General features: G+C 59.2%; 2 protein-coding genes across 10 annotated transcripts in view; one reads left to right on the forward strand and one right to left on the reverse strand.

The window, feature by feature from the left end:
- The window catches only part of HDAC5 (histone deacetylase 5), a 34,818-nt gene extending 25,063 nt beyond the window's left edge, over positions 1-9,755 (forward strand). For 4 of the 8 annotated variants that reach the window (XM_033416881.2, XM_033416882.2, XM_033416884.2 and 1 more), the window contains 19 exons: positions 13-125; positions 418-549; positions 770-992; positions 1,963-2,174; positions 2,448-2,768; positions 3,529-3,694; positions 4,582-4,715; positions 5,083-5,203; positions 5,623-5,693; positions 5,836-5,943; positions 6,313-6,368; positions 6,507-6,594; positions 7,510-7,629; positions 7,882-7,979; positions 8,152-8,270; positions 8,747-8,880; positions 9,145-9,229; positions 9,373-9,538; positions 9,630-9,755. In XM_033416881.2, the coding sequence (XP_033272772.2) occupies positions 13-125; positions 418-549; positions 770-992; positions 1,963-2,174; positions 2,448-2,768; positions 3,529-3,694; positions 4,582-4,715; positions 5,083-5,203; positions 5,623-5,693; positions 5,836-5,943; positions 6,313-6,368; positions 6,507-6,594; positions 7,510-7,629; positions 7,882-7,979; positions 8,152-8,270; positions 8,747-8,880; positions 9,145-9,229; positions 9,373-9,538; positions 9,630-9,669 (2,507 nt within the window). In that variant the 3' untranslated portion in view covers positions 9,670-9,755. The remainder of the gene's footprint in view (positions 1-12; positions 126-417; positions 550-769; positions 993-1,962; positions 2,175-2,447; positions 2,769-3,528; positions 3,695-4,581; positions 4,716-5,082; positions 5,204-5,622; positions 5,694-5,835; positions 5,944-6,312; positions 6,369-6,506; positions 6,595-7,509; positions 7,630-7,881; positions 7,980-8,151; positions 8,271-8,746; positions 8,881-9,144; positions 9,230-9,372; positions 9,539-9,629) is intronic. The other 4 variants (XM_004286002.2, XM_033416883.2, XM_033416877.2 and 1 more) reach the window with 2 other exon arrangements.
- Positions 9,756-11,719: 1,964 nt separating this feature from the next.
- On the reverse strand, positions 11,720-16,709 carry G6PC3 (glucose-6-phosphatase catalytic subunit 3). 2 transcript variants are annotated; one of them, XM_004286003.3, is made up of 6 exons: positions 15,666-16,696; positions 13,665-13,771; positions 13,258-13,348; positions 12,942-13,060; positions 12,617-12,758; positions 11,720-12,391 (listed from the first exon to the last, which is right to left on the reverse strand). In XM_004286003.3, the coding sequence occupies exons 1-6, from the start codon at positions 15,881-15,883 to the stop codon at positions 12,028-12,030; spliced, it is 1,041 nt and encodes a 346-aa protein (XP_004286051.1). In that variant the 5' UTR covers positions 15,884-16,696; the 3' UTR covers positions 11,720-12,027. The 2 variants fall into 2 exon arrangements, with proteins under 2 accessions (XP_004286051.1, XP_033272776.1); XM_033416885.2 differs by lacking the exon at positions 12,942-13,060 and having other exon boundaries at positions 12,220-12,391; positions 15,666-16,709.
- Positions 16,710-17,200: the final 491 nt, after the last annotated feature.

Consider the following 17,200-nt stretch of genomic DNA (forward strand, 5'->3'; position numbering starts at 1 on the left):
CTTCTCCCGTAGCGGCAGCCGTGTGCAACAGCGCGCCAGGCTCCGGCCCCAGCTCTCCTAACAGCTCCCACAGCACCATCGCCGAGAATGGCTTTACTGGCTCAGTCCCCAACATCCCCACCGAGGTACAGGCCTGCCAAGGGCTGGGCGGGTGGGCCAGCGCTGCTTTCTGTCCCGTCCGGTCTGTCTGGCTGAGCGTGCCCAGCAGGGACGCTCTGCCTGCGTGGACAGGCTAGAGGGACCTATTGCCCCGAAGTGGGATCTGTCCCACGGGCCTCTGAATGGCTCTTATCTCTCAGTCCCCCCCAAGGTGGGGCTTGGTGCAGGAAGCGGGGCGCCATTCAGAGCCCTTAGCCTTGGCCCCAGGTGGCCCCCCTTTGCCTGCTCTCATGCTTGTCTCTCCCAACTGCTCCCCAGATGCTCCCCCAGCACCGGGCCCTCCCTCTGGACAGCTCCCCCAACCAGTTCAGCCTCTACACGTCTCCCTCTCTGCCCAACATCTCCCTAGGGCTGCAGGCCACGGTCACTGTCACCAACTCGCACCTCACCGTAAGTACGGGGCACATACCCTGTCCTCCCTCTGGTGTTGAGGTCTTCGGTCCTGGACGTCCCCGGCTGGGGCTGTTGTCCTCCCAGGGTCCTGATGGAGATCAGATGGCCCTCGCCCAGAGCTGGGGGTGGGCAGAGGGTAGGTGAGGGATGCTGGTCCAAAGTCGGCAGGACTGGGGGCAGTATAAACCCCTCCCTCATCTCCATCTCCTCTCCCCAGGCCTCCCCAAAGCTTTCGACGCAGCAGGAGGCCGAGAGGCAGGCCCTCCAGTCCCTGCGGCAGGGTGGTGCACTGACGGGCAAGTTCATGAGCACATCCTCTATCCCCAGCTGCCTGCTGGGCGTGGCACTGGAGGGCGACACCAGCCCCCACGGGCATGCCTCCCTGCTGCAGCATGTGCTGCTGCTGGAGCAGGCCCGGCAGCAGAGCACCCTCATTGCTGGTGAGTGGGCGGGCAGCTGTCCAAGGAGGGGGTGTCAGCCCCCCCCCATTCTGAGGGCTCAAGGAAGGACCAACTGCCAGGGAGAAGTAGCCAGGGATACTCACCAGCCCTGTCACAGCTCCCCTCCATGGCATCATTGATTTCTTCCATATTCTACAGACGTTATTGAGTACCTACAGCCGGCCAGGCACTGTTCCCGAACTCTGCCGTCGTAATGGAGCTCACATTCCAGAGCAGTGCTGTCCAGTAGAAATATAATACAAGCCGTATGTGTACTTTAAAGTGTTCTAGTGGCCACGTTAAAAAATGTAAAAAGGAACAGGTGAAATTAGTTTTAATAACATATACTTAACTCAGTATATCTAGGATACTATCATTTGAGCATGAAATGAATATGAAGAGTTAGCAATGAAATATTTTACTTTGTTTCATACCGTCTTTGAAACCTGGTGCGTATTTCACACTCAGAGCACATCTCAGTTGAGACAGGCCATGTTTCAAGTGCTCAGTAGTCACGTGTGGCTGGCAGCTATGGGATTGGACAGCGCGGCTTTGGACAGTCAGCCCATAAGTAGCTGGTGGCATCAGAAGAGGTTCTGCTTAAAAGACACGTGATCCTGGCCTCCAGGCTTCCCAGCTGGGTGGGATCCACGTCCATGATCAGGGAGGTCTTGCAGTTGGGGAGAACTAGTCATTGTTCATGCACACGGAGGGCCCGAGACTATACGTGCTCGTAAGTGAATCCAGGACGTCTTGCCGGAGGTGGTGGCTCTGAGCTGCGAAACTGTTCAGTTGTGGGGAGGAGGAAGAATGGGGTTCAGGTTTGGGGGCAGGGTGCTCCAGGCCCCTCGCGGGTTTCTCCTGAGTACGGAGGCGGCGCTGTTCCAGAAGGGGGAGAGTCTCGGGGTGGGAGTGGGAGCCTGGTGCCCTGACAGTGATGGTTACTCCCCTCCCTGCACCACCTCCACAGTGCCGCTCCACGGGCAGTCCCCGCTGGTGACGGGTGAGCGCGTGGCCACCAGCATGCGGACGGTGGGCAAGCTCCCTCGGCACCGGCCCCTGAGCCGCACTCAGTCCTCGCCGCTGCCCCAGAGCCCCCAGGCCCTGCAGCAGCTGGTCATGCAGCAGCAGCACCAGCAGTTCCTAGAGAAGCAGAAGCAGCAGCAGCTGCAGCTGGGCAAGGTGAGCCGGGAGAAGCAAACATCCGGGGCCGTGCTGGGGTCAGGACACAGAGGGTGCCGGGCTGGCAGGGGGCTGGCAGGGGGCTGACACCCAGGCCACTCCCCAGGCTGCATCAGAGGAGCCGCCTTGCCTTTTTCTGATTCACATCAAAGGTCTGTATGGGCTGGGCGGCTGTCTGCCGGGGAGAGAGGAGGGAAGGATAGAACCTCCTGGACCACAGGCTGCACAGCTGCGCCCCCTCCCAGCTGACGTGCCTCCTTGCTCTGCTCCTAGATCCTCACCAAGACTGGGGAGCTGCCACGGCAGCCCACCACCCACCCCGAGGAGACAGAGGAGGAGCTGACAGAGCAGCAGGAGGCCTTCCTGGGGGAGGGGGCCCTGGCCATACCCCGAGAAGGCTCCACGGAGAGTGAGAGCACACAGGAAGACCTGGAGGAGGAGGAAGAGGAGGAGGAGGAGGAGGAGGGAGAGGAGGAGGAGGAGGAGGAGGAGGAGGAGGAGGAGGAGGACTGCATCCAGGTCAAGGATGAGGAGGGCGAGAGTGGTGCTGAGGAGGGGCCCGACTTGGAGGAGTCCAGTGCTGGTTACAAAAAGGTGCCCCGTCCGCCCCAGCCCTTGATCACCACCCCTGCGTCCTCCCCGCTATCTTTCCACCTTTACCCTTCCCTCTCCCCAGTCTGCAGTTTCCAGGCTGTGCAGGAACAACTTTTTAAGAGTGAAAGGGGAGCAGGAAAGAGACAAGGGGCTGTGGAAGGGAGGGAGCTGCTTGTGTCAGTCTCACAGCTGTCTGTGCCCCGTCTGCCAGCCCCTCCCTGCGTCTGTGACTGCCCCCGCCTGTCTGCTTCAGTGTGTGTGTGTGTGTGTGTTTGCGCGCGCGCGTGTGCACGTGTGCACGTGCACGTGGTCCGTGTATATCTGCGTTTCTGCCTGCGTAGGGCCGGTTGTGCGTCGGTCTCTGCGTGCGTGTGTACACACACGCCCCCGCTGTTACTACAGTCTGCCCTGGTGACTAGCACGCACTCCATTCATTGCGGACACAGCTGAGCCCTCCGGGCCTGACTCATCCCACCCCCTCTCACACCCCCGTCCCTCCCAGCCTCTTACCTCAATGCTACTCCGGTAGCATGACTCATCACGTCCCCCCCCCCATCTCTCCCCATCTCCTCGGAGATGGAGATGAAGATGGCTAAGGCTGGAGTGTCTCCTGTCCCTGGAGGGAGGAGGGTGGGGGGAGGAGGCGATAGAGAAGAGAAGGGCTGGATTCAGGCCCCCCACCCCCTGGGAAGCCACCTGTCCTCACTTCCATTTCAGACTAAGCCTCACCCAGGCTCCCTCCCACTCTCCTCCTTCCCAGGTGTTTGCAGATGCCCAGCAGCTGCAGCCTCTGCAGGTGTACCAGGCGCCCCTCAGCCTGGCCACTGTGCCTCATCAGGCCCTGGGCCGCACCCAGTCCTCACCTGCTGCCCCTGGGGGCATGAAGAGCCCCCCGGACCAGCCCACCAAGCACCTCTTCACCACAGGTGAGCCCCACGCCCGCTGTCCTCACATCGTCTGCCAGGGGGCCTGTGCATGGCATCCAGCCTTGGGCATCACTGTCCTCACATCGTCTGCCAGGGGGCCTGTGCATGGCATCCAGCCTTGGGCATCGTGAAGAGATAAGATACAGCCCCTGCCCTGGAGAGATGGCCAGGGCCCCTCAGAGCATCCCGAAGGGAGAGAAAACAGGCCTTGGCCCCCTCCCTCTGCACCACAGCCACCTGTGGTAGTGGTGGCAGCCTCTGCGTCAGTGGGAGGGTGGTGAGTGTCCCTGCCCACTGGGGCAGCGTCTTCTTTCAGGGGCCCATCCCACCACTGCTGAGGGACCACCAGTTTTGCGCCCCCGCCACACGAGCCCTGGAGGCCTAGGTGGAGGGAGCCCACTGTCTCAGCTTGGTCCTGCTGTTCTAGCTCCCTCTCTGCCCTGTGAGGTTAAATGTGAAGCCTCAGTCCATTCCAGAAGCTCTTCCATGTGAAACTGCTCTGTGCTGGGCTCTGAGGGGGCACAGATGCTTGAGGACGGTCCCCACTCACCAGTGGGGTGCGTCGGGGGGTAGAGGGGCAGCACACAGGGGCTGTGACAGCAGGGGAAAGGAGGATGCGCCATGAGGTCAAAATCGATGGGGGTGTCAAGGGCGGCCTGCTGGAGCCTTGAGGAGCAGGGAGGCTTTTGACAGGCGGTGATGGGGGAAAGGAATTTCATGAAAAGAAGAGGGGCAGGTGTGTGGGAGGGCAGCTGGGGTGCCTGTGAGGAGGTGCTGGGACCAGGGTGGTCTGGGGAAAAGCTCAGTGAGCTCTGCTGAGGATGGCGGGGGCCAGGCTGTCACACGGCCCCGAGCAGTGCTGGCTGACAGGTGTGTCTCTGGCCCAGGTGTGGTCTATGACACGTTCATGCTGAAGCACCAGTGCATGTGCGGCAACACACACGTGCACCCCGAGCACGCTGGCCGGATCCAGAGCATCTGGTCTCGGCTGCAGGAGACAGGCCTGCTCAGCAAGTGTGAGGTAAGGGAGCCCCTGCTCCCAGCTTCCACCTCAAACCCAGCGAAAGCCTTTGTGTTTCCCCTGTCGGGGAAGCCTCTGTCTGGGTCTCTTCAACCCCTGACTTCAGGGCCAGGCCCCCCAGGCACCTGCCAGTTCCATCCCTTGTAGCCTGGTTCCCCCATGATCCCCAGCTGAATGGGGGAGGGTCCTGGACTGGGGTCCCTGGGGGACCGGGGCATACTTTCTCAACAACCTTTGATCTCCCGAGGCTAGAAAGTGGCCCCATGTGCCCCAGGCTGTGGGGCAGAGAGAGGGGCTGGGCCTCGGGGGAGCTGAGCCCGCGGTACCATCCCTCTCACCGGCCTCTCTTCCTGCTCTCCCCTGGCAGCGGATCCGGGGTCGCAAAGCCACGCTGGACGAGATCCAGACGGTGCACTCTGAATACCACACCCTGCTCTATGGGACCAGTCCCCTCAACCGACAGAAGCTGGACAGCAAGAAGCTGCTCGGTGAGCTGGCCGGCCGATGGGGGGGCGTGGGCCAAGCCAGGTCTTCTGCCCCGGTGGGACTGGGGTAGGCGGGTGGGTTCCTGTGGGCGCAGTTGCCACATTGCACGCCTCCAGAGGGCGCCACTCACACAGACTACGGCATGCTGGTGGGATGTGTGCAGGAGGATGGGAGGTGACAGGTCAGGCCTGGTGATGGGCTTTGCCCTTCTCCCTAACCTGTCAGGCCCCTTTTTCTCCCTGCCATTTGCCCCAGAGGTAGGATGCCCCCCCCAGGACGGGGGACAGACATCTCCCAGCTGGCATGGGCTGCAGAGGCCTGTCGTGTGCTGGGGCCTGGCCTTCTTTTTCTGTGATTGAGTTTACTGCCCTCTGCACACCCCAACCTGCGGCTTTGGCAGTTGAGGCAACTTCCAGAGTAGCTCTGTTCCTCTTCCCTGCAGGCCCCATCAGCCAGAAGATGTACGCCATGCTGCCTTGTGGGGGCATTGGGGTGAGTAGGGCACCTGCCAGTGGGGATGGGTGGGTGGTGCTCCCAGCTCCAGCCCCTCCCTTCCTGCCCACCACAGCTGCACCCCCATTCTCGCCCTCCCCCTGCAGGGGGCACGCTGAAGCCTGCTCTCCTGCCCCCGCAGGTAGACAGTGACACCGTGTGGAATGAGATGCACTCCTCCAGTGCCGTGCGCATGGCGGTGGGCTGCCTGGTGGAGCTGGCTTTCAAGGTGGCGACGGGGGAGCTCAAGGTGAGTGTGTGGGGGGCCTTGGTCCTGTTGCCTCAGGAGCGGGTGATGGGGCAGCTGTGGCTTTCCTGTCAGTACGGCACCGTCCTCTGTAATCTCAACTCTCAGGTGCAGATGTGGGGAGGAGGTGCTAGCTCCAGGCCAGCTGGGGGGTGAGGGGTAAAGCGGGAACGACCAAGAGGCACTAAGGTCTGTGCTGTCATGGGTCTCACGTGGCCCTCGGCTGGCGTTCCTAAAGGCTGTGGGATTGACGCTTACGACGTATGTTCTCGTCCTGGCTTATGCTTCTCTCCTTCTGTGTCCACCCACTTCGTGGCAACCTTGCCCGCCTGCCTGCCTCTTGTTTCTGTCCCTCCGTCTGTACCTCTCCAGAATGGTTTTGCCATCATCCGGCCCCCAGGACACCACGCGGAGGAATCCACAGCCATGTGAGTGCCACCGCAGCCCTGCCCCAGACCCACTGCCCTCACACCACCTCCCTCTCAGCAGAGCTGATGGCGCGTGTATCTGTGAGCAAACATCCACTAAGGCTGACGACCTGCCCTCTTCTCCGCTCACCCCTGCAGGGGATTCTGCTTTTTCAACTCTGTAGCCATCACAACCAAACTCCTGCAGCAGAAGCTGAATGTGGGCAAGGTTCTCATCGTGGACTGGGTAGGCAGTGGGCTGGTGGGACCAGGGTCAGCCTTCAGGAAGCCTCCACCCCAGCCCCACGCCCTCGTCCTCAGGTGCCCGTGCTGGGGCTGTTAGCCCAGCCTTCACAGTCCCATGGGGCCCCCCTCCTCACTAGTGGAGACTCGAAATGCTTTTAGCCCCTGGTCCGCCTTGGCCCCCAGCCTGCAGCCTTGAGCAGCCGAGGAGATTTTCTGCCTTGAGTGGTGGAGACAGCTCCTGCTGTCTGGGGACTGGGGGCTGACTGTGTGCCAGACACGCGGTGCTGCTTCGTGGCCGCCTTGCTTCCTAAGTAGTAGGATGTCCATTTCGATAAACAGAGACACTGGGCTGTTGGGGGACTTACCCAACCAAGGTTACTTAGCTTGGGATGTTTGGGTACTGGGTTTCAGATCAGGCCTGTGGGCCCCGGCATTTCTGCTCCTGCTGCCACGCTGTGCTTCTCCGCCTCTGCTTCTCACAGCAGAGGGAAAGGCCCCTACCGCTCCCTGTGAGGAGCAGGCCTCAGCAAGGAGGGATCTAATCTCTTCGAAGCCCAGCTTGGGCTTCAAAGTTCATGACGTTGGGTTCTCCTTCAGAATGCATCTGTTTGCTTTCAGTTCCTGACTAGCCGTACTGTTTCCCTCCACACTGCTGAGCAGAGTGGGCTCGCAGGGAGATCCATCACATTCGTCCCCTGGCTTTGTGTCTCCTCTGTGCATTGCCATGTCCCGGCCCGCAGACCCTGGTTAGAAAAGCGTGGGGTGATTCTGTGGCGGACAGAACACAGATGCCCTGTAGCTAGTGGTGGGCTGCACCCGCAAAGTCCACCACAGGGTCGGGGTGGGCCAAGCAGAATTTTGACCTTTGGGTCAGACGCTGGGCCTCTTCCCTGATGCTCCCGCCCCTTCCCACTAGGACATTCACCACGGCAACGGCACCCAGCAAGCATTCTACAACGACCCCTCCGTGCTCTACATCTCCCTGCATCGCTATGACAATGGGAACTTCTTTCCGGGCTCTGGGGCTCCTGAAGAGGTACAGCTCCTGGGCTCAAACGTGGGGCCCTCGGGGAGATAGCAGAATGGGACCTGGCAGGGAGCCATGGAGGCCCGTGGTGGTGCTGGTACCTGGGGAGTCTGGGCTCCTAGTGGGAGGACCACGCCAGCCAACTGCCCCTCCATGCAGAACAGAGGTCAGTGGAGTGAGGGCTGGAGGCAGGGCTGAGGGCGGGGCAACATCTGGGATCCCCAGGCAGTGAGAGTAACCCCTCCCCCACCATGCTGCCAGGTTGGCGGAGGGCCGGGCGTGGGGTACAATGTGAACGTGGCATGGACGGGAGGTGTGGATCCCCCCATCGGAGACGTGGAGTACCTAACGGCCTTCAGGTGGGGACTGAGAAGAGCCGAGGGAGGGGTGGGAACCCCCGGGCCCTGCCTCGGGAGGGGCAGAAGGCACTGAGTTCCGCATGGGTGGAGGGGGTCGGCTCTGTGGGGGGCAGAGCCTGGGGAGGCCTGGCCGAGCCACCTGCCAGGGTCAGCTTGGGCCCTCCCTTTGCAGGACAGTGGTGATGCCCATTGCCCACGAGTTCTCACCTGACGTGGTCCTGGTCTCCGCCGGGTTTGATGCTGTCGAGGGACACCTGTCTCCGCTGGGTGGCTACTCGGTCACCGCCAGATGTGAGCCTGTGGGGGGATCGAGGGAGGCTGTGGAGCAGTGAAGGTGGGGTCGAGTGGGAGGTTGGGAGGAGGGTTGAAGGCAGGTCTAAGACTTGGAATCATCCTGGCAGCGTCCTGCCACTCTCCCTCTGCCAACCCTGGCCTTGAGGGGCAAGCGGGGGGGGGGGGGGGCATCTCCTCCAGGAGTTGTAGGGATGGAGCTCGCTGATCCCTCATGTTTCAGTGGTGGTTTTTCATGGTGCTCCTTGGGAGACGTGTAATTGGATCTTTTTAGCCTCTTACGTTTTGTCTTTTATGGAGCATTTAGTCCATTGACACTGAATTTTATTATGGATATCTATTTGGGTTTAAATCCACCATCTTCTTTTGTGCTGTTTGTCCCATCTCTTGTTTCTTTTTCTCTCCTTTCTGACTTTTTCTTGAGTTGAGTTTTTTCTTTAACCGTTTCCTCTTCCTCCCTTCACCCGTCCCTAAAGGTTTTGGCCACTTGACCAGGCAGCTGATGACACTGGCAGGGGGCCGGGTGGTGCTGGCCCTCGAGGGAGGCCATGACTTGACCGCCATCTGTGATGCCTCTGAGGCCTGTGTCTCCGCTCTGCTCAGCGTGGAGGTGAGGGGTGCACAGCGGGACTGGGGGAGGTGGGCCAGTAGGCCAGGGGGAAGGGGCCAGCGAGGGAGGGTCCCTTTCCTGGGTCAGGCAGCACCGAGGGCCCTTGGGGAGGTTTTCCTGATTCCTGAGGACAGGTGGTGGCGAGGGAAGGCTTTCTAAATAGAGGTTTCCCCAGAAAGGCTATGCTTGCCCCTGTCATGGGGCTGAACGGCGGGATGGTTAGAGGGGCAGCCACTCTAAGCCTTCTCTTCTTTCCCCTGCCAGCTGCAGCCCTTGGACGAGGCAGTCTTGCAACAAAAGCCCAACGTCAACGCAGTGGCCACGCTAGAGAAAGTCATCGAGATCCAGAGTGCGTGGGCACAGGCAGAGGGACTCAGGGCCCAGCTTGCCAAGGGGGCGGAGCTTGCGTGACGCCAGGGCTAGGGCTGGGGGTGTCCGTACGTTTGGGGGTTTCTGGCTCTCCCTGACCCCCGGCCCATTCCTCATCCACAGGCAAACACTGGAGCTGTGTGCAGAGGTTCGCTGCTGGTCTAGGCCGTTCCCTGCGGGAGGCCCAGGCCGGTGAGACAGAGGAGGCTGAGACTGTGAGCGCCATGGCCTTGCTGTCGGTGGGGGCCGAGCAGGCCCAGGCTGCTGCAGGCCGGGAGCACAGCCCCAGGTGAGGTGCCCCCCACCTCCCTGCCCTCGCCCAGACTGCTGCCCCCCATCCCACAGTGCTTCAGTGCCCTTCCCTGTGCTTGTGCCCACAGGCCGGCAGAGGAGCCCATGGAGCAGGAACCTGCCCTGTGACGCCCTGGCCCCCACCCCTCTGGGCTTCATCATTGTGATTTTGTTTATTTTTTCTATTAAAAAACAAAAAGTCACACATTCAACAACGTCTGCCGTGTGGGTCTCTCAGCCTCACCCCTCCTGCTCCTCTAAGCTGCCTCAGGCCCCCCCTTCCCCCCACCCCCCGTGGCCCATGTCTCAGCTCTAGAAGTTTGCGCCCTCTGTAGGCCCAGGGGTACCCTTTCCAGCCCTTCCCTCACGTTGTATCCCACACCCACTTCCTGCATTCTGTCTTTGTCCCCCTTGGAGCTTGGGCCAGCTCAAGGTGGGCCTGGGGCCCAGATAGCACCTTCCGGTCCTGGGGTCCCCCTGAGTGAGGAGGGAACAGTAAGTTTGGTGCCTTGGCTTCAGCTGACTTAGGGGGAAATGCCTTAATTTCACCCTCCTCCCCTCTCCAGCCCCAGGGGAGGGTCCGGAGGGTCCCTCTACAGTCTTAAGGTGTAGAGTGGAGGGGAGGTGGGTTCCCGCCCTGCGATTCTCACTCTTTTCCCCCAGTGTCCTCACCATCTCCACACAGACCCCTCTCCCCTCCTCCTTTCTCCTGGCCTCAGCAGCGAAGGGAAGCTTTGTGCCGTCGGATGTGGGCCTGAGGTCTGTGGGCAGGGCTGTCTTGCCTTACCCTCCTCGGGGCCTATTTCCCCTTCTCAGGGGCTGGAGAGGGTGAAAGCGTGGGGGGAGGTTTGGAGCTGCACTCCTGGGTTCTGAGGGGCCAAGGGGAGGCGCAGAACCGGGCCTGCTCTCCATCTTACTCTGTCGGCCTCCCTGCCCCTCTGCTGGCACAGTCTGGGGAGCGGGGAGAAGGTGGTCCCTGCAGGGGGGCTCCAGGCTGGTGAGAGCCCCCCTGCTGTTCAGGACCAGATTTCCCCAGCCGTCCAGCACGCTGCAAGCAGAAGGGTCAGTGGCCCACCTCTCTCCTGGGGCCTTTGGCTTTGAAGCCTGGGGATGGTGAGTGGGAGTTCTAGAAGGGGCAGGGCCAGAACCCAGGAGTCTGCCCTCAGCTGTAGCTTGCCTTCCTCCTGGGCTTCCTTTGTGGGCCACCAGCCCAAGGGAACTAAGACCAGGATGGGGCTGGGCACTGCCCTTTCTCTTTCCCAGAAGCCCTGCTAGCCTTCTTGTTTCCAGGGCTAGGAGCCCACAAGGCTTCTAGCAAATGCTCTCCAGCCTGTGGGAAACCAAAGATGGGAAGCAGCTCCTAGGGGGCTGAGTCTTCCTCCCTCCTTCTCCCCAACACCGCATATACTTTCTTTCCTCCCGTCCCCAGGGCTCCACCAATCTGTTTACATATTTATTATCCTAATGGGGGCCTGAGCAGGGTTGAGGGAGCCAGGGGAGGGGCAGGAGTCCCACCACCATTGGTTCATTGTGCGCTTGTGTCTTGTGTGTTGTTAGTGTGTTCTAGATCCTCCTGGGGGATGGGGATGGGGCTGGGCCCAGGGTACCAGGCCTCCCCATGCCGAGCCCCAGCTCCGGGCCGCTTACCCTCCCTCTCCCCACGGCTGGTCTGGTTCTCATGTAAACCCACTCCTTGCTTTGTCTCCTTGGACATGGATTTCAGTTAAGTATTGTGTAACCTGTTACACTGTGTGTCCTTGTGTAAATAAACTTGTTTCTGGCAGTGCCTTCTGGGGCCAATGTCTCTGTTCTCTGGGCTCTCAAATGGAGTTGAGGGTCTCATTCCCCCTCCTGGCCAAAAAAAAACTACTTTTCTCCAGCCCCTAGACTAGCCAATTTAGGAAACAAGAGGCTGGGGTGGGAGGGAGTGGGATCTCTGTCCTGTGGGTTAAGAACAAGGTTTCACTGAACGTAGCCACAGCATCTCCTGGAACCTCTGTGTGGCCTACGTGGTGATGGTGGGGAGAGCGTCCGGGCTGAAGGTCTCCCTGTTCCTTTTGACTCTCAGTCTCTGGGGGCACAGGGTTGAAGCGGGTGCAGAACAGGTGGCCTGGCAAGGGTTCCACCTGCAGCCACACGGGCAAGTCCAGTGGAGATGTGCACAGAGTCAAGAGAGGAGTCCAGAGGTGTGGAAGGGCTTTATTGGGGCTGCTCTGAGCCCCTCACAGTGTTACAGGAACCCACTGGTCTCGCTGTTGCCTTTGCCCTTTGGGGACATGGGAGGGAAGGCAGGAGGAGGACCAGCCTTCCTGGGAGAGAGAAGGCCCTTCTTTGGGGCTGAGACCAGGTGGTGGGAGAAGTAGAAAATTCACCATGAGCAGGGCCTGTTGGGGGCTGGAAGGGGACGGGGCTGCCTCCCCGGAGTGTGGAGGTCACGGAGTGTGTGGGCTTTGGGAGAGGGAAAGTGGCAGTAGGAGGCACCTAGAGTCAGGAAGAGCGGATGGGTGGTGCTTCCTGGGCACTGAACGTGTGCACCAGCCAGGGCACGAGGGCCAGGACCAGGCATGGCCAGAGGGTGTGCTTGAGGAAATTGAAGATGTAGAAAAGGCTGATCTGAGGCGGGTAGCCCAGCCAGTCCAGGGGGCCCAGCAGCCCCATGGCCAACACAAGGCAGGCTAGCTTCTGGCCATGTCCCAGGTATGCCCGCCGCACCTGGGCATAGCAGGGGGAGTGAAGGGCGATGCCCAGACCCAGGGCGGCCCCTGAGTCACGGCTCAGAGAGGCAAAGGGCCGGCTGTCCAAGTGCACCCACTCAGGCCGTTCACACCACTTAGAGGCTAGGTTGATGGACCTGTGGGGAGCGAGAGTCTTTGCCAGGAGAGAGATTCCCCTGGGTCCTAGAGGGCTGATGGCTCTCCACCCCTTTGGGGCCTACCGCCATGTTCTGCCGTGACCCCAGGAGACTCAATGTTTGTGAACAGCTAATGTGTCCCGTTTTAGCTACAACCAACCAGAGACCCACCGGGCCAGGTATAGGTGAGACCCCAACTTGCCCAAGCTTCAAAGCAGGACTTACCAAGAAAGATCCAGGCCCAGTGTAAAGAGGGTCCAATAGATGAGGCTGGCACCCAGCAAGAGGGCCAGTGAGGTCAACCCGTAGAAGCTTAGCTCCCGCTCCGTGGGCACCCGGGGGGTCATCAGCCAGCCCAGGACAGCACCTAGGGAAGTGGGGTGACAGCAGCTTCAAGGAGTTTGGGGATATGACCCCCACCCCGAGCCGCAGGGTAGTTTGGCAGGAGAAGGGGGCCCTTGGGGTTGGCTGTACAATGGGAAGATCATACGCTGGTCCTCCCACTGCCAACGGCACCCTCTGGGTCCACCCTGTTGCCGCAGTTGCTCACCAGTTATTAGGCCAGCCAACACCTGGTGAGGGAAATGTGCTAAGAGGAAGACCCGGGACAAGCCGACCGCCAGCAGGAAGGTGCAATAAGCCAAGCTAGGTATCACCCTCACCCAGCGGCTAAAAAGAAGAGAGGCAAACGGTTCAGGAGGCGTCCACGCACAGCTGGGCTTCCCTCAGCACCCAGGCACCTCACAGTTTGACCAGATGCCCTGGCGTCTGCAGAACTCCAGCTCCCAGGCTGCCCTGCTGCTGGGTCTTTTGGGTCCAGGGTACCATCACCTCTGCCCCCGTTGGTGGGCAATGCCAAGGTGTACCTGTGGGTCCGAGTGGCCACTTGGGAAGAGATGGCCGTCATTATGGGCCAAAGGGCTGCTCCTGTGATCATACAGTGTCCGGAAGGGCTGCCTGCCAGGGGATTCAGAAGCTTGTGGTGAGAGGATGCTGGTGGAACCCAGGTGCCCCTGGTGATCGCTCAACACGGCTGCCTCCCCGTGGCCGAGGGGGGAGCCTTCCTCCAGCACTGACCCTTAGCTCCCTCTGCCCTGAAGCGGCATGGGTGCTCTCCTCCTATAATTCAACATGGTCTTCCCTGGGTTTCTTTGTTCTCTGGCCCAGTAACTGAGAGGCTGGGCCTCTGATTAGGTTGCCCTAGCTGAAAAGTATGACCAAACACTCACTGAACCCTAACCACATTGGGAGAGGGAAGTTTGAGGCTTCTCACCTGGACCAGTTTCACAAGAAGGGGGGAACTGGTGAACCTGGGCTGGAGCCTGGCTGTAGTACCCAGACTCATGGACCCACCAAAAGGGCCTGTCTCCAAACAGAAACCTAGAAGAGAACAGATGCGAGATGCCATGACACACACACACAGCCAGGGGAACGGGGGCTGAGGCAGAAGGACACCTGGAGTACTCTGGAGGGCTTACAGGCTGGAGTCAGAAAGGGTGTCCAATTCTGTGCCATTGCCTTGCCAGGGTTTTTTACCTTGGAACAGGAGAAAGCATGCTATTTTTTTTTTAAAGTGATAAGGAGGCAAGAGATTGTGGTGTGTGCGTGTGTGTGCTCTGAGATGCTCAGAAGTCCCATCCTTAGCCCTCCCGCTACAGGGCCAGCTCTGCTCTTGCCATCTATAGAGAGCCCAGGACCTGCCCCTCACCCTCCCTCCCCAGACCCTCACTGACCCTCCTGCTTCTCCTCTCTCCATTTCCCAAATTCCAGCCTGAGTTACTTAGGTAAGCCTCTGGTCTTTGAAAATGGGAGTGGGGAATGGACAAGGAGGCTGAGAGAGAATAAGGAAGACAAAAAAATTCAAAATCCACTGGCTTAGCCAGGTGCTTCACTGGACCCTGGGAAACACACTGCAGAGGCTGCTGTGGCCAGAAAGAGAAAAGGTGGGAGAGCAGAAGAGATGCTGGCAGGAAGCCAAGTGCTGGGGAGGGAGGTGCGGAAGGTACTTGCCTCTCCCTGCCAAAAAGTGAGCCTGGATCATGCACCAGATGCTCAACACATACTTAGGAAATGAACAGGGGCTCTGCCATGTGGGGGGCATTAAGGGTGTCTACCCAAGGGGGCGGTCTTAGGGGAACAGGACTAGAGAGGAAGGCTTATACAGACTCTGAGGAAGGAGAGCACAAAGCAAAGAGCAATTCAGTAGGAAGGAAATGATCAGACAATTGCTTTCCGTTTACAGCAGGAATGAAGCCCTGGCTGAGAAGAGTGGAAGGGAAGGTATTTTGTTTTTCAGCAAGTCATTCCAGCCCATCCATTCAAGTGTCTCCTATGAACCTCCCTTCCCTCCCCCAGGCTGGCAATCTGGCAACAGAGACAGTGGTGAGGGGTGAGGGGAGGTGCAGCTGCATGCCCAGCGGGAAGTATAGCTCCCTTCTGCACCCAAGAGAGAACAGGTGGCACAAAGAGATACACCCCAAGGGCCCCACCCACTTGCCTGGGGTTCCTGGCTTCTAAGTCTGTGTGCAGAGCCTACTAGTGAATGAAGGGGAAAAGGGAGAAGAGAAAGTGTTCCCTGGAAGGCAATGCTTTAGCCCAGTGCTTTTTGAAATTTACTGTGCACACAAATCGCCTGGGGTCCTTGCTAAAATGCAGATTCTGATTCAGTAGCTCTGGCGTGGGGCCTGAGATTCTTCATTTCTAGCAAGTTTTCAAATGCTCCTTATGCTGCTGGCCACGGTCTGGGGGACCACACCTTAATCTGCAAGCCTTTTCTGTCCTTAGCCACTAGTGTGAAGCCTGGCACAAAGCATGCTTCTTAAAAACTATGTCAAATAAACGAATGAATAAATGAATCAAAGAGTGAGTTGAGAAGCAGGACTTTCTGCTACTGAAGTCACCACAGATGCCTGTTAAAATACAGATTCCCAGCCCCTCCCCTGGAGTTTCAAAATCTGTCTGTCTGAGGTGGAATGGGGTATTTGCATTTTAAATACGCCCCCTTAGGTGATTTCTCTGATCAGGCCCGTTAAACACTAGTTTAGTGATTAGGATGGGGACTCTGAGGTCCAAGATGCACAAAGATGCTCATAGGGGAAAAGTCAGTGGCCACGGGGTAGGGATGGGACGTCTTAAGGCCATGGGTTCACTGTCGGGGTGGGGTGGGGGGGAAGCCAGGCCTTTGAGGCAGCTGACGAGAGAGATCAAGGACTGCACAGGGCTCAGGGCCTTTGGGGGTGGGGGACCAGGACGCGGGAGGGCTTCGCTGTCTCACCACTTGAAGACGAGGTTGAGCCACTCGGTGATGAGGCTGATCCAGAGCACCGCGATGCCTACCCGGCGAGAGGCGTAGTAGGCCACGGGGAAGTAGAACAGAAAGAGGCTCTTGGGGTCGCCCAGAAAGGTGACCCAGAGCCACACGTTCTCCAACCAGGGCAGCTGGTTCTGCAGCGCCTCGGCCATCGCGATGCCGGCGCCCAGCGTGGACTCCATGGCGACCACGGGGCCGGCCCGGCCAGGGTTTGAGCTAAGGCGGAAGCCGAGGAGTCCAGGCGACCAGGAAGCAGCTCCTCACGGCCCTCCAAAGCCCACCCTTCGGATCCGAGGCCCGCCCCCTGGCGTTGGCCGGGAAAGCCCCGCCTCCTGCCCCGCCCCCTGCAGCCTCCGGCTCGCGCGAGCCAGGCCTCCTGCCGGTACCGTTTCCTCCTCCTGCGCTCTTCCCGGGCCTCCCTCTCTACTGGGCAGCGCAGGGGACAAATCTTTTCGAAGGCGTTTCCGCAGAGCCCCACGTGGCTGCTATTGCCGGCACGTGGGCAGAGGGCGTAGAGGCGGCTCCAGCTGCTGTTCCGGGTCATGGGACAGACTAACCTGAGGGTCGGCGGTGCGTCCAGGGTCCCTCCTTTACTTCTGTGAAGATGGATATGTAATATCCCGGGCCAGGATTCCTTCCAGACCAGACCTTTCTCCTCCAGTACAGCTACCCTCCAAAAATATTTCGAGATCTCTTGGAGAGAAGGCTAGCGACAACCCCTGCTCCGGGGAGCCGGGCATCCCTGGTTGGTGCTGAAGCGGGCCCCTACGTTTGCACACACAGCTGGCTAATCGGTACACGCCTTCCTCCCCCAGCCCAAGACTCTCCTGCTTGAATTCCTCTGCTGTTGATTTGGAGGCTGACAGATCAGCCTCTTGATTTTGAGGGGTCATCCCTAACGGCTTGAGAGTTGTTACGCATAGCACAGTCTAAATCACCCTTCCTCCCAGTTCTGTGCTCGCCTTGCTCCTCTCCTTTCGTCATCTTGTCATCTTGCCTTCCAGAACCCCGCTGGGCAGATAAACCATGAGATAGTAGCTGGGTTGGTAAAGGAAGAGGAAAGGCACACACTCACGACAAAAATTGGAATAATCCCTTGGAGGAACACACAGAAAATAGAAATCTCAGCAATTCTAGGTGAGGTCTTGCCTAGAGGCAGAGGTGAGGTGGGAGGAGACTGGTGAAGTGGTTCCTTCCTACCTCAAGCAACTTTGTTCTTGGAGAGTTTTTGAGGGGTAAAAATGAGAATGTAAATTTGGGTTCTTCTTGGAAAGAGATTAATTTCACTAATTAAAAGGGTGTGGGGAAAGGAAGCTGGATACAAATCTCATTTTGCTCCCTTGCTAAATGTTTTTCAATTGCCCCAAGGAAAAAGCCTAAATTTTCTGTCTTTGAAAGTTTGCTTGGCCTCTAGCCACAACAACCTTTACCAGCCCAGTCCCACATTCTGTTTCATGATATTTCTGAGCTACTCTATGCTCCCTGAAATCACCAAGCTC

Source organism: Orcinus orca, chromosome 19 (assembly GCF_937001465.1).
Source record: "Orcinus orca chromosome 19, mOrcOrc1.1, whole genome shotgun sequence".
In the NCBI taxonomy this organism is placed as follows: Eukaryota; Metazoa; Chordata; class Mammalia; order Artiodactyla; family Delphinidae; genus Orcinus; species Orcinus orca.